General features: G+C 43.6%; 2 protein-coding genes across 2 annotated transcripts in view; both read left to right on the forward strand.

Annotated features, from left to right (window-relative positions):
• The first annotated feature begins 1,761 nt into the window (after positions 1-1,761).
• On the forward strand, positions 1,762-9,813 carry LOC121917563 (cytochrome P450 2G1-like). Its single transcript, XM_042443631.1, is given in 10 exon segments — positions 1,762-1,891; positions 1,893-1,994; positions 4,708-4,870; positions 4,961-5,110; positions 5,892-6,052; positions 6,222-6,398; positions 7,105-7,246; positions 7,942-8,129; positions 8,383-8,524; positions 9,175-9,813. Coding segments are annotated over 10 exon segments (1,485 nt in total). The 5' UTR covers positions 1,762-1,813; the 3' UTR covers positions 9,357-9,813.
• A 4,438-nt stretch (positions 9,814-14,251) lies between these two features.
• Positions 14,252-15,192, forward strand: part of LOC121917566 (cytochrome P450 2G1-like) — a 19,100-nt gene continuing 18,159 nt past the window's right edge. Inside the window, exon 1 of the mRNA XM_042443634.1 lies at positions 14,252-14,503. Within this exon, the coding sequence (XP_042299568.1) occupies positions 14,324-14,503 (180 nt within the window). The 5' untranslated portion in view covers positions 14,252-14,323. The remainder of the gene's footprint in view (positions 14,504-15,192) is intronic.

Genomic DNA, 15,192 nt, shown 5'->3' on the forward strand with positions numbered 1-15,192 from the left:
GTGTTAGGGCAAAATGTCAATAGAACAAGAGAGGAAGTTAGTTTGTGGTTGACCATTTGGGCAAAAGTGGCCTCCAGTTGCTTCCCGCTTTGAGAATCCCCCTTCCAAACTGCTGAAGATCTCAGCAGACCTTTAGGTTGCTTTGACATATCAAAGCACTGACCTAACTAGTATTTTAGCACTATTTTTCTTCATCACCATAATCAAAACCAGGCATTATTTTGTCAAATTTACAGGCTTTGGACCAGGCAGCTAAGAAGGATCCCTTTAACCGGCAAGTTTGAATGTAAAAACAAATAGATTGCACCAACCTCACATGGTGAAATCTAGGGCTGTAGGACAGTTAGCCTGTTTGCTAATTTGTTCCTATTAAAAATTGCATCACTCTTAAATGTCAGAACATTAAAGGAGCGCAGAGCCAAGCTCAGATAAACCCAGCTCTTCTTCCACTGCCTTTACATGGAATACCTACCTGCAGCTCATGGACCACCAAGGTCCATGGACCGGATGATGTTGTCCCTGAATCTTTGCAATTCTGAACTCAAAACCATTGCTATTTTTGCTTTCCCAGGGGACTGAAATTTACCCTGTTCTCAGTGCTATCCTACATGACTCCACAAAGTTAAAAAACCCCAGTATGTCCAACACAGAGAAATTCCGGGATGAGAATGGATACTTCAAGAAGAATGATGCCCTTTGTGCCTTTCTCCTCGGGTGGCTGTTGTTGTGCGCCTTCTGATGTACGGCAACACTAAAGCAAACCTATCACAGATTTTTCTGTGGCTAAGGGGGAGTAACCCAGTGGTTCTCCAGGGCCAAGTGGGGACTTGAACCCTGATCTCCAGAGTCATAGTCCAATGCCCAAATCTCTACACTCCCAAAGGCTTCATTCGTCTTCTGCAATCTTCTCAAAATGGGAAAAGGAAGGGACTTGACATTACTCCCTGTAACCTTTTTGAAAGGTAGTGCAGAGGAGAGCTGAGCTATTTGAGCATATTGCATGGAAGGATGACCCACAAGCCGCAATGCGGTTGCTCATCCTTGGGCTTGTGGATGGTGAACAAGGCAAACATGTACATGCATCAATCCAAGCTGAGCACATGTTAGGTTGCTAACAGGATTCCAGCCACCCTATTTGTTAATATAGGGCCTGTACAGATAGGCCAAAATAAAACTGTTTCGGGTCACTTTGGAGGTAAGCTGTTTAAATGACACACACATCTTAAGAGGCCAGAAGCTGTGCCAAAGCTGCGCTCTAGTTCTTAGGAGTGGAGCATGGCTTTGGTGCGGCTTCTGGCCTCTTAGGACACATGCAGCATTTAAACAGCATACCTCCAAAGTGACCCGAAGCAGCTTTATTTTGGCCTGTCTGTACGGGCTCTTAGTTAAATGTCTGGTCCTTATTTTATTTAGAATCATTTTATTTGAAAGCATTACCCAACTCTTTATGCAGCATTTAGTGCTATTTGCATTTCTTCTTACGTACTTTTTAAAAATGGTCTCAGTTTGCAAACAAGCTCTTAATTCAAGGACTTGAAAAAGCTAATAGTCCTTTGAAGAAACAAAGAAATGGGAACCCATATACCCTCTGCCCCGAATATTGATAATACTGATTAACCAGGAATGAGATAAAGTTCTGGTCCTCCTAAATTTGACTCTGAGCTGTGGACCAAAGTAATATGTTTGTTTTGAGGAATTATATAACACAGAAGGCGGTACAAAGCTGGCACCTGATAAAATGCATAGATCCAGAACAAGGAGGGGCAGATAGCCACTTTCTGTCAAGGGAGGAGAACAGGCAGCAAACCGAACCATGGAGTTGTCTGGTGCCTTCACCCTCTTCCTTGTCCTTTACCTATCCATCCTTCTTATCTTCACAGCCCTAAGGGATCTATCGCGAAAGAAAACGCTCCCCCCCCGGCCCCATCCCTTTGCCTTTCATTGGAAATTTCATGCAGCTCAGGTCCACCGAACTTTTAAAATCTCTTCTCAAGGTGAGTGGTTGTCCCATGGAACTGCCATATGATCGGATGTAATGAAAATCCCGGTAAATGGCTGGGATTTAGAGAGGCATGTGTCTCTGTTCTGTCTCCGTTCCTATTCTCATCTTTTCCTTTGGGATTCCTGCTAATTAAGATGAAATCTATGGGAGGACATGCCTAGGTAACATGTGTGCATGTAACTGAGCAATGTACAGCAATGTTTTCTTTATAATGGGATGGAAAGACCTCTTCACTAGACCTCTGTGCACCATCCAACCTTCCCAGTAATGAAAATCTCAGGAAATGGCTGAGAATTAGAGGCATGTCTCTCTATTCTATCTCCATCTCTAGTCTTGCCTTTTCGTCTGGAGTTCCCGCAAATTAAGATGAAATCTATGGTAGGATTGTTCGAGGTAACATGTGTGCATGCAACTGGGTTATGTAAGACAATGGGATAGAAGGAGATCTTCACTAGGCCTCTATGCCAGCAACTGTTCAGCCCCAAGGGACCATTGCTGCTGCCCTTTACTAAGGACTTTATCACACGTGGCACAGCTAGAAGAGATAGCCTTCTTCTACTTGTAACACTGCTGTGCTCCTACTATTACTTTGCTCCTCTTTCTTATCACTGTATTCCCATTTAGAAGGGAAAGACACAATACCTATACAATGTCTTTTGATGGTTGGTACCAAGAGCTCTCCATCTGGAAGCATCCTGTACATTTCTTTGTAAATACCTTGAAGGCACCAGATCCCATCTAAGCTCAGAAGCTAAGAAAGGTCAGGCATGGTTTGTATTCAGAAGGGAGACTGCCAAAGAATGGCAGGTATTTAAGCTCTGATTGAGTATTCTTGCATGGTCTGGGAATGGATTGGATGTCCCTTGTGGTCTCTTCCAACTCTTTCATTCAATGATTTCAGAGGGAGGCAATGGCAAACTACTTCTCCATATTCTTTGCCTAAGAAAACCCTATGGGATTCATAGTCAATAGCTGACTTCAAGGTACATAATTTTTGCTCATGGAAGCAGATCAGCCAATAGTAGCAGAAGCAGTAGTGCATGGATAGGAATCATGGATTTCTCTAGCTTACAACTCCCAGAAGCCCTAACAAAGAAACCAATGATGAAATGCTGGGAGCTGCAGTCCAGCGACGGTCCAGAAGGCTGCATGATTCCTGCCCCTTCAGTGAAGGAAGAACTATTTGGCTGGCATCCTGTTGAGAACTGATGTGGGGTAATGCTATATCAAGATATGTAGCACACTATGAGATATTTTGCCAGTTTATGGTGTAACGGCACCATTAGAAACAGTAGAGAAATGACAATTTGGCTTAGCTTCCATTGAGCGCTGATGTGGTATAATGCCATATTGACATTACCTTGTGGGCTTGTGAGTAGAGTGAGAAGTCCACACTACAGGGAGAAGATCTGTCTGTATCTCTTCCCAGTGGAGCAGAATTATTTCTTTAATCTTGCAGGGGAAATCAGAAGACCATGCCGATAAAGCAAGCATCCCACTTTATTAAAAGGAAGCCTTTTCTGTCTCACACTTTGGCTGCATCTAAATCGCAGAATTAATGCAGTTTGTCACCGCTTTCAGTGCCATGGCTCAGTACTTTAGAATGCTGGGATTTGCAGTTTTGTGAGATATTTAGCTTTCTCTGTCAGGGAGCTCTGGTGCTGCAACAAACTACAAATCCCAGGAGTCTAGAGAATGGAGCCATAATCATTAAAGCAGTGACAAACTGCATTAATTCTGCAGTGGGGCAATGGTGTTTGATAAGAATCTGAACAGAATAGGTCCCCTGAGCTCTCAGCTCATAATTTGAAGACAGATTGCTAAAAATCACTCATACAGTGCAAATGTGCTGACATAACTTTCCACCAGCTTCCTATCAGATTTTAAATTTGTTTTTCCAGACTTTTGTTTTTTAGTGTAAACAAATCAAACCATGTCCCTTGCTATCAAGGAACCTTCGGACACTTATGTGTCAAGGTGGAATCAGATAAGCTGGGTGTAACCTTCGATGAATCAGTTTGTTTGTGTCTTGAGCAAATACCCTGGAAATTGCGGGACATGATTCTAAAAGGATGCCCTGCAGAATTAATGCAGCTTGACGCCACTTTAACTGCCATGGCTCAGTGCTATGGGATTGTGTGATTTTGTGAGATATGTAGCCTTCTCTGCTGGAGAGCTTTGGTGCCACAACCAACTACAAATGACACAGTTCCATAGGACGGACCCATGACAGTTAAAGAGAACTGTGTTAATTCTGAAGTGTGGTAGTGCCCCAGGTTGGCCCAAGTGAAGCCATAACCCAAGTGAAGCCCCTTCCATTTCAGATTATTGGGCAAGTTAAGAAAACAGCTGCACAAGCAGGTCTCAGAGACCCCCCTTTACACAAGACCCCCCTTTACACAGTCAATTGTGTAACTGGCTGGTTTAACAAACAAATAGGATTCCAGCTGGGGTGAACTTTATAGAGGTGCGGTAAGAAATACTCTGATATCAAGTCCTTTCTACAGTTATTTGGGGTTCTTTCTTCTTGAGGGATGAAATGTAGATGGTGTGTGTGTGTGTTTGTGTGTGCGTGTTTGGCAGATGGCTTTTGCTGAGAAGAACAGTAGAAAAGCAGCTAAGCACCCTTCCCCATGAATGAGCTGCTCTACTGAACAAACCCTAAGCTCATCCATTGAACTAAAAAAGGCTATTCTCTTGCAAAGCTGCGTGAAAAATACGGCCCTGTGTTCACCGTCTATTTTGGAACGCGTCCGGTTGTGGTCTTGTGTGGACATCAGGCTGTGAAGGAAGCCCTGGTAGACAAGGCAGATGAATTCAGCGGAAGGATAGCCAACGCTACTGTGGATGACACCTTCCAAGGATACGGTGAGATGCCCCAACTGGTTTTGCAGTAATGGTCCCTACCTTTTCTGCTCTTTCCTGCTTGCCGTTCCATTTCTTTCCTCTTTCCTCCAGGGGTGACTTTTGCCAATGGGAATCACTGGAAACAAATGCGTCGCTTCTCCCTTACTATCCTGAGGAATTTTGGAATGGGGAAAAAACCCATCGAAGAGCGAATCAAAGAGGAATCCCAGTTCCTGCTGGAAGAAATTAGGAAGACAAATGGTGAGTAGGGATACAACAAGGAACGCTCAGACATTTTCTCATTCTGATAGCAAATGATGTTTTGTCAAGAAAGCCCATTTTAAAAAAGCAATCCCTCTTAGATCCCCCACCAAAAAAATCCTGGATTGAAAACACTCCCTCTTCATTTTTCACCTTCAGCGCTTGGAGAACATGCAATGTTTCCTTGGGTTTTGTTTGCAGATTCTCTTCTTAATAGAGAAGGAACTTTGGGGATTCATGTTTACAGACATTAATGAGTGAACAGGACTTCCAAATCCAGAGCTCTAGCACAAGTAGGGGGGGAAATGTGGGGATTCATGTTTATGGACATTAATGAGTGAACATGAGCTCCAAATCCTACTTCTTAAGCCAGGCAGTGCCCTTCAACTGTGGCACTGTGCAACTTAAGAAGTAGGTTTTTTAATGGGTAGCAGCAGAAGTAGCTACAACAATGTGCTCCATCCTTGTAGCTTTGTCTGATGATGCAGGATATCTGCCATTATCTTTTATTTGTTAGGTATCGATTTTGTCCACAATATATTTATGCTGTCCATTTTGATTGTGTTCCTTGTCCTCCCTCATGGTTGATAAAGGCCAGTCACACAATGGAAGGTACTTTCTATCTAGGTCATGCTTCCCAAGCTGGTGCCATCCCTCCAGATGGGTAAAGACAACAAGTCAAATGACTTTCCAAATATCGGAAGGGTACCAGGTAGCGGGAAGCAGTTCCAAGCATCAGTTTGACAACTCCTCATCTTTTCTCTCTCCCTTTGTCCTTTAGGGAAGCCCTTCAACCCCACTTACTACCTCAACCGTGCCGTCGCCAATGTTATCAGCTCCATCCTTTTTGGGGACCGCTTTGACTACAAAAATGAGTTGTTTCAGTTCCTCACAGTAGCATCGAATGAAATCTTCCGAAGAATGAGCACTGGTTCTGGACAGGTACTTTCTTCCTAGAAAAAAAAAGAAGGAAGAGAAAAGAAGGGTGTTCAGTGCACCTCAAAGAAGGAACTTATACTTGAGGGATGTTTTCCCCCCCATGCCCATATGGACACAATTACACAAGAGCAGAAATACCCAACTCTAACCGCTAGTTTCTCTCCTTGCACAGAGGTTCGACGTCTATTACAGCTTCCTGAAGTATTTCCCAGGACCCCAAACCAAGATCAATGAGCTCCTGAGACAGGTTAGAGCCGCCATTTCCCAAAAGGTGAAGAGCAACCAGGAGACCCTTGACCTCAACTGCCCACGGGACTTTATTGACTGTTTCCTCATCCAGATGGAAAAGGTACCTTGTTAGAGATTGGCGTGGGAGATGGGCCGGTTTAGGGATAGGCGACTTGAAATCACTCAATGTTTCAGAAAGACATTTTAGACTCTTGTCCAAATATTTCCTAATATTCTTTCCCTCCCTAATCATTTGTGTCTAAATGAATGAGGATAGCCAGATACTATTTAGATGCCTCCCGTTCTCCTGGCCACTAAATGGCTCTTGCTGGTGCAAGTTGAGTCTTGAAGGGGCATTGATCACTGTGCAAGGAAAGTAATGCATTCCTCCCTCCACAATGAAACATAAAAAGAATGCACTGCAGAATGAATGCAGCTTGACACCGCTTTAATTGCTGTGGCTCAGTGCTATGAGATTCTGGGATTTGTAGTTTTGTGAGACATTTAGCCTTCACTATCAGAGTGCTCTGGCGTCACAGCAAACTACAAAACCCCACGATTCCATAGCAGTGAACCATGGCAGTGTCAAGCTGCATTATTTCTGCAGTATAGATGCAGCCATGCCCAACCGTAATTTGGACATAGACATGAATATGTTCCTAGCAGAATGCCTGCCAAGGTTTTACCTATTATGAATCTCAAATGCAAACCAAAAGGAAAGGAAAGGCTCATCATCCGGTCTCAGGACAGAACACACTTTCCCATTCTTGCTGTTGACGGTCCTTCCCGCGATGCTCTCATGAAGTTTTGTTCATGTCTGCTTTCAGGAAAAAGACAACCCATCCAGCGAATTTACCATCAAAAACTTAGAGCTCAACGTCCTGCTTCTTCTCTTTGCTGGGACAGAGACAGTCAGCTCCACCTTGAGATTCGGGCTTCTATACATGATGAAATATCCCGAAATCCAAGGTATGGAGGGCTGGGGCAGAGGAAATTAATCCTGGGCTTTCATAGCTGTTGTTGTTGTTGTTGTTGTTGTTGTTGTGGCTGCTGCTGCTGTTTGTCCTTTTGCCACCTGTATCTAGAGATATAGTTCTTCTGTGAAAAACGTTTCCACATAGCCACTGAGGTTGCATCTGCACTGCAGAAATAATGCAGTTTGACACGGCTTTAACTGTCATAGCTCCATGTTATGGAATTCTGGGATTTGTACAGTAATTTTGTGAGATATTTAGCCTTCTGTGTCAGAGAGCTCTGGTGTCCCAATATACTACAAATCTCCATAGGTTAGAGACATGAGAGTTAAATCGGTGTCAAACTGCATTAATTCTACAGAACAGATGCAGCCTTAGTCGACATCTATTTGTTCGATTAAAAAGGGGATAAGTTTTTATTTGTTGGTGAAAGGAGAGCAGGAGGATGGCAAGCCTGGTCTCCCACAGCAGCAAATCCCATCAGTTGGGAGCAACCACCAAGAAGGCTCTCTCTTGTGTCCTCACCAAACATGCCTGCGATAGTGGTGGGACTGAGAGTAAGCCTACTCCTGAGGATCTTCTGGCATGTTTCTATGGGAAAGGTACACTTAGCTATGCTAAAATGAGAAACTCATTTCCCTTTGTAGGTCAGCAACCAAAGGGAACTAATGCTCTGAATAATTTTGATAGCAAAAGTGCATCAGGAAATTGACCAAGTGATCGGCCGGACCCGTCCCCCAAACATTGGCGACCGGACCCAATTGCCGTATGTGGATGCCGTTGTCCATGAAGTGCAGAGGTTCAGTGACCTCCTCCCCTTGAATCTGATCCACATGGTTACCCGGGACACTGAGTTCAGAGGCTACAAGATTCCAAAGGTACAAGTATTGGGGGGACCAAGTAAAATGGGGAGACATGGCAATGTGTTCATGCTAAACTCTGAGACACAGTTGTGCAATGTTGTTTTTTTTTTTATTTTATTTATTTATTTATTTATTTTTTGCTTAAGTTACCCAGATGTGTCATTTGCAGGGATATCAGTAGTGGAGGGCAGATGATCACATCTTCCCAAACTGGTGCCCCTGCCCCCAGTTTTTGCAGTTCTCACCCCAACCCTCTTTTCTTTTCCAGGGGACAGAAGTCTACCCCCTCCTCAGCAGTGTCCTCTTTGACCCCACCATGTTTAAAAACCCCTACACTTTCAACCCAGAGCATTTCCTGGATGAGAACGGACGTTTCAAGAAGAACGATGCTTTTCTGCCATTCTCCTCAGGTAGGGACCCCCCCAAGCACAGTTCTGCAGCTGAACTCCCAGGCAGAGAAATCTAGTGCCTCCCTAAATGACAAATGTCAGGATTCCATACAATGTTGCCGAGATAGTTAATGTAGAATCATAGTGATATAAAGGTACAGTGTGAAAGGACTCCAAGAATCTTGGGATCATAGAATCATAGAGTTGGAAGAGACCGCAAGGGCCCTGATCCAGTCCAACCCCATCCTGCCATGCAGGAACTCACAATCAAGCATCCCTGACTGATGGCCATCCAGCCTCTGTTTAAAGACTTCCAAGGAGGGAGACTCCACTGCACTCCAATGAAGGAGTGTGTTCCTCTGTCGAACAGCCCTTACTCTCAGGAAATTCCTCCTAATGTTGAGCTGGAATTGCTTTTCCTGTAGTTTGTATCCCTTGTTCCCAGTCCTACTCTCTGGAGCAGCAGAAAACAAGCTTGCTCCCTCCTCAATATGACACCTCTTCAAACACTTAAACAGGGCTATCATATCATATCACCTCTTAACCATCTCTTCTCCAGGCTAAACATCCCCAGCTCCCTAAGTCTTTCCTCATAAGGGATGGTTTCCAGACCCTTCACTTACTAGAAAGCTGGTTAAGCCCTACTGATTATTCTCCAATTGCTCTTACAGGGAAGCGGGTCTGTCTGGGCGAGACTTTGGCCCGCATGGAGCTTTTCATCTTCTTTGCCACCATCATGCAGAAATTCCAGTTGAAGCCCCTTGTGGCTCCCAAGGACATTGACCTGACTCCTCACGAGGTTGGATTTGGGGCCATCCCACCCTACTACCAGCTCTCCATGATCCAACGCTGACCTGGGAGGCCCGGCCATAAGCGCTCTTGGACTAGCTTTATGCTTGAGCTCCATAGGATTGAAAGCTTTGCTCTCCGTCTCTTTCCTGACTCTTGCGCAGAGAATTTTAAAGATGGCTTCCATATTCAGATTTCACCTCCAGATTATAGCTTCTTGAAGTGACCCGCAGTTGTAATCCCAGGTGTGGAGCAGAGGGACTTTTGACTTGTTACATCTTGACCTGTCTCAGAATTCTGATGCCTCTTGAATTGTCTCTTTCTTTCTGTGTGTATGTGTGTGTGTGTGTGATTGTACACTCATGTGTGAATGTCTGTCTGTCTGTCTATGTGTGTGTGTGTGTATATATATATATATATATATATATATGTATGTATATGTATATATTTGTCTTATATATTTAGGTGGCTTTAAGCTTTGAGTTGCCTCAGAATAATAAAATTTACAATAATACATTTAATGTGTGCTTTGGGGTTCAGGTTTTTATAAATCACCAAGCTTCTTTGTCTCACTGAGTCATCTCTTACCTTGTCTAGAGAGTTACATTTTAAATAAGAAAGCCTGCTGATGGGCTTGCCATTCAACTGGTCCCTGGCTTGGTAGACCTATTGTGACAAGGTCTATCATGCATATGTTGGGCTTAAGGCCATGAAGGTTCATGCTGCCAATCTCTTTCTTTTAGTGGTCTCAGGGTGCTACAAGATTCCTTTCCATACTATTGGGCATGCTTTGATTGTGATTTCCTGCATGGCGAGGGGTTGGACTTGATGGCCCTTGTGGTCTCTTCCAACTCCATGATTCTATGATTCTATCTGGAACACATAAAGGTCAGTAGCAACTGAAGCATACATAGCCATAATGCATTTCCCCCTAGAAGACTAGATCAAGAAACAGTGTGCCTCCAACCCTTCCTGATTTCTCTTACTGCAATGATGCCCAGAGATATGAACTTGGTTTCCTTAGGGATGCACAGACAGTTGCCAAGGGTATTGTGAATAGCCCCTCATTCTTCACTTACACTCAGCACATTTGTTGCCAAAAGCAGAGGATGCTTATGCACTCTCCAGTGTTACAGATGCAATACTCACATCTGACTCAGTTCTATGCCAGATTGCAAAGTGCCTTCCTTTTTGTCATTTTTCTATTCATTGGCACCATGCCACTGGTGCATAGGGTACTAAATCGGGGCTGGGAAGTATGTTCTCCACTCTGTCTGGTATTCACTATCACAGCTACAGGTGCATAATCTAGAGTCATGTACCAGTAAGTGAGGTATGCAAAGGCATCTTGTAGTAGCATCTTTGAGATTAACTGAAAGGAAGAGGTTGGTGGCATGAATTTTTGCAGACTCAAGTATATGGAAGCTCATGGTTTTTAGGTGTGGATGATAATCAGCATCTCATTCTCTGCAATGTTAGAAAGTTTCACTGGGGAGGGGGACAGGATTCATATTTGGCAGGGCAATATAATTTGCCCCCCTTACCCACTGTAGCTACAGTTTTGGTCTTTGACTCCAGAGCACAGGAAGACCCCGTTACATCACCATGTGAATACTTATTTTTATGTCATCCTCTGGAATAATGCAACCTGGCACTTCTTGGGTCCAGTTGTGTCAGAGAAACATCTTCCAATGAGAAATTAATGGGTTGCACACAGCAACACCCATGTCATGAAGCAAAAGCAACAGGATCCTACACAGCTTTGTGGGTGGCACGGGGCACTTGTTAAATTGTTTCACAGTAGAGAGAAAAAGCCATCCTTGAGCCACCTTATAAAGTTATGGGAATTGATTCCCTGCATTGACCCTGCATTGTAGAGGCAGACCCTTAAATTCTGCAAAGTGGAACATTTCTCCATCTCCCCTTTCCCTGCACACAAGACCACCAGGAAAAGGGAGGGTGGCCATGAAGCAGTGGCTTAGTGGTTAAGATGCCAATACTGATGATCAGAAGATTGGAGGATTGGCATTTCAAGACCCAAGTGCTGTATGATGTGGTGAGCTCCTTTCACTAGTCCCAGCTTCTGCCAACCTAGCAGTTCAAAAGCATGCAAATGCAAGTAGATAAAAAGGTACCACTTCAGTGGGAAGGTAACAGTGTTTGGTGTAGTCATGCTAGCCACATGGCCACTGGAGTAATCTTCGGACAATGCTGGCTCTTTGGTGTAGAAACGAAGATGAGCACCGCAACCTACAAGTCGGTTACAACTAGACATTCATGTCAAGGGTCTACGTTTACCTTTACCTATTAACAAAATGAATTTCAACAGGGAGAAATGTAGGATTGGGGTAATAACAATGAAATGCACAGATATAGGATGGGTGGCACTCTGCAGATGGCATCCTTGCAGTAGGTCTAGCTAAAAGAAACTAGTTAAACACATGCTCACTGCCTCCCTTTGCTCTCTGATAATGTGGGAAAGGCCACATTCAAGAGGATACATTCCTTCCAATGTGGGTTGGGGGGCTGACAATTGCATGGTTGGAACAGAATGCCAATTTCCCCAACAATCCAAAAAGTGAGTTGCAATGGTGCAAGTCCAACGTAACATCATTGTAATTCACTAACACGACACCAGCCTTTGGGTGCTTAAAAGCCAAAATTCACAATAGTAATATGATGCTCTGTGTAAGGCAGCAGTTGGTTTCTCATCCCCCATTATTATTTGAATACTATATATACACATATATAAGCCTAGACATTTTAATCAAAAAATTAGTTGACATATCCATGAGTCAATGTCAATACAGTACTTTAACTCTTATTTTTTAAAAAGGATCCAACCCCTTCATTGAGCAAAGTGGTGAAAGGTGACCTTTTATTTAGTCTGTCCTGGGAGCCTTTAAAAGAAGCCTCTCTCTCTGCTGCAGCATCACTTCGGACTTTTCTGAATGTTGGGCAAAAATATGATGGCGATGTGAGATCTTTGGCGCTCCCCCTCCGAGCGCCAAGAAGAATCTGGCTTGGCACTTGAAGGCGCCATATTACATAGACTACTTATATGTAGCAACATGCCTTCAGTGGGTAGGGTGCAATAGCACCTTGGGAGTACTTTCTTGCATCAACAACTGTTATTACTTGCTTATCTCTCAACAAACACAGGTAGGCATGAATCTGAGCCAAGCCAAGCTCATGTTTCTACCCTCCCTCCTTTGGTAATGCCAAAGCACTTTGTTCCGTTAATTTGAAAAGTAATGCCATTAAGGGATTATTACCACTGGAATGCACCGATTGCAAACAATCCAATTCTTCCAATCACATTGTTCCCAAACAATCCCAAACTCTGGATTACTGTGTATACCTGAGAATAATTCGACTTCATGCATCAGTTGAGGTCTGGTTTTGGGGCCAAAATTAGGGATTCTGATATAATTATCCATAATTTATGGATAAGTCGAGGGTCAAAATTAGGACGACAACCAGGCTGGGAAAGAGGCTTGAGGGACAGGTGCCCACCCATCCTCATCCTCCTCAGCCTGGCTGTCCCTGTATTGACCAATGTATAATTTTTTGGGTCAATTTTTGGGCACAAAATTTCTTGACTTATGGTCCAGTATATACAGTATATGACTTTGCCGTTTCAGAAAACAAAAGATATGACATGACATAAGAGTCAACTAGGTTGTGGAGAGGAGCCAAGATTAGACCCTTCATGTAGATAATGCATTGCTCTGTATACAGCAGCAGGTTCTCTCTCGTTCACCTTTTTTATTTGGATTTAAACATTTACCCTGCAATAGAGATGCATTAGCAGGGTCATGTCTATATGCTGGGTCAATGATTATCTACACACTTTTAGAAATATAAAGTACCTCCCCCATTTTTAATGGTAAGTATGTACCTGTGCAAAATAGGGCATTATTAGGATTCCCATGCTAACTGGCATCCTGTGAATGACAATTTACGATGGTGTATATTGAATATATGCTGTTGTAACCCACTATGCATCTGAAGCAGACAGTGTTTGAGGGGTCATTACTCAGGTTCCCACTGTGTGTTTTCATACTTCTGCATCACCATTATCATTATCATTAGTATTAGTATTATTTTCTTACCAGCCTAAGGATAAGGTGTGGAACAAGAACAGAATAGAACAGAAGAAATAGACGTACAATACCAGTATTGTATATATGCATATTTCTCCTACCTACTAGGTCTAATTTTTTGTATACAGTAAAATGCAGGTTAACATTCCGCATGTGAATACTCAGTTTAATGCCTTTCCATATTTTGTTTGCTGTAAAGCACTGACTATTTAGATGTTTGCCTATAATGCCAAGAACCCACACATGCATGCGCATGAAAAGAAAATGTATAGATGGGAAACTTACATGTGCATAAGCCATTAATAGGATGCCAGCCCACATCTGTTAATACAGTAAAAGGTCTGTTTGTTGTTGTTGTGTGCCTTCAAGTCGCTTCCGGCTTATGGCAACCCTAAAGGGAACCTATCAATGGGGTTTTCATGGAACGTTTCTTCAGAGGGGATTTGTCATTGCCATCCTCTGAGGCTGAGAGAGTGTGACTTGCCCAAGGTCACATGGTCAAGCTGGGATTTGAACTCTGGTATCCTTCTTTCAAATAAAGGTGTTGCATTTTACCACTCTGTACAACAGTTTACTCTTACATCTCCATATTGTACCATTATCCTCCCCCACTTTGTTTGTCGATTGTCTCAATTTCAAAGCCATGGCCTTATTCCAAAGACTTGAGAAAGCCGATCATGCTTTTACCTGCAGGAATACAGAAATATAATCCCGCATGCCCCCTGCAGCAAATATCCCTAGCATTGATTAACCAGTTGGCACCAGCTCCAGACACAAAACACTCCATGTGTTTGTTTGATTCATGCAGTTGCATAACAGAAGGTGGGGCTGAATCCACCCTCAAGTAGAAGATATAGGGGATGTGCAAGATGGGACAGAGGTTCACACTCTTCCTAAAGAGGTACAACAGGTAGCAAACTCCATCATGGAGATAACTAGTGCTGTCACCCTCCTCCTTGTCATCTGTCTGTCTTATCTTGCCATTATATCAGTTAAGAGGAAACTATCAAACAAGGGGAACCTTCCTCCTGGACCCACTCCGCTGCCTCTGATCGGGAATTTCCTGCAGATCAAGTCATCAGAAACCTTAAAATCGATCCTCAGGGTGAGTGAATGTTCGTGGGACACGGTACAAGCATGTCAGGGACGGTGGCAAATCTAAGGAGACTCTCAAGATTTAATATGATGTCGGGGCGTCTCCTTTGTCCTCTTCCACCTCCATTCCTTTAGAGATGATGCCAGCCACAGAGGCTGGCAAAACATCAGGAATAAACTCTTCTAGAACATGGCCATATAGCTCGAAAAACCCACAAAGAACTATGGATGCTGGCCATGAAAGCCTTCAACTTCATGAAGTAGAGGTTTGGATGGATGGAAAGAAATTTAGATATATAGGCAGAGACTTTGGGGCTGTGCAGGCTGCCTCCAACTGCGATGGATCAGGGCCATGGCAACTGTACGCCGCGGCTCTGATCAGGCCTTTCCAGGGCACAATAGCTATGGCAGCATGGCTTTAAGGTGATCCTTTGGCGCTGCGTCATGTAAACACAGGGACGTACTAAAACAAAGGACAGTACTTGCCCATAGGGAAAGCATACTTGCCCATACAGAAAGCATACTTGCCCATAGAGATACATAGGAGATTGCTTGCCCATAGGAAATAATGGAGATTGCTTGCCCATAGAGAATCATTGCACATTGCTTGCCCATAGGAAATAATGGAGATTGCTTGCCCATAGAGAATCATTGCACATTGCTTGCCCATAGGAAATAATGGAGATTGCTTGCCCATAG

Source organism: Sceloporus undulatus, unplaced genomic scaffold (genome assembly GCF_019175285.1).
Source record: "Sceloporus undulatus isolate JIND9_A2432 ecotype Alabama unplaced genomic scaffold, SceUnd_v1.1 scaffold_23, whole genome shotgun sequence".
NCBI lineage: Eukaryota > Metazoa > Chordata > Lepidosauria > Squamata > Phrynosomatidae > Sceloporus > Sceloporus undulatus.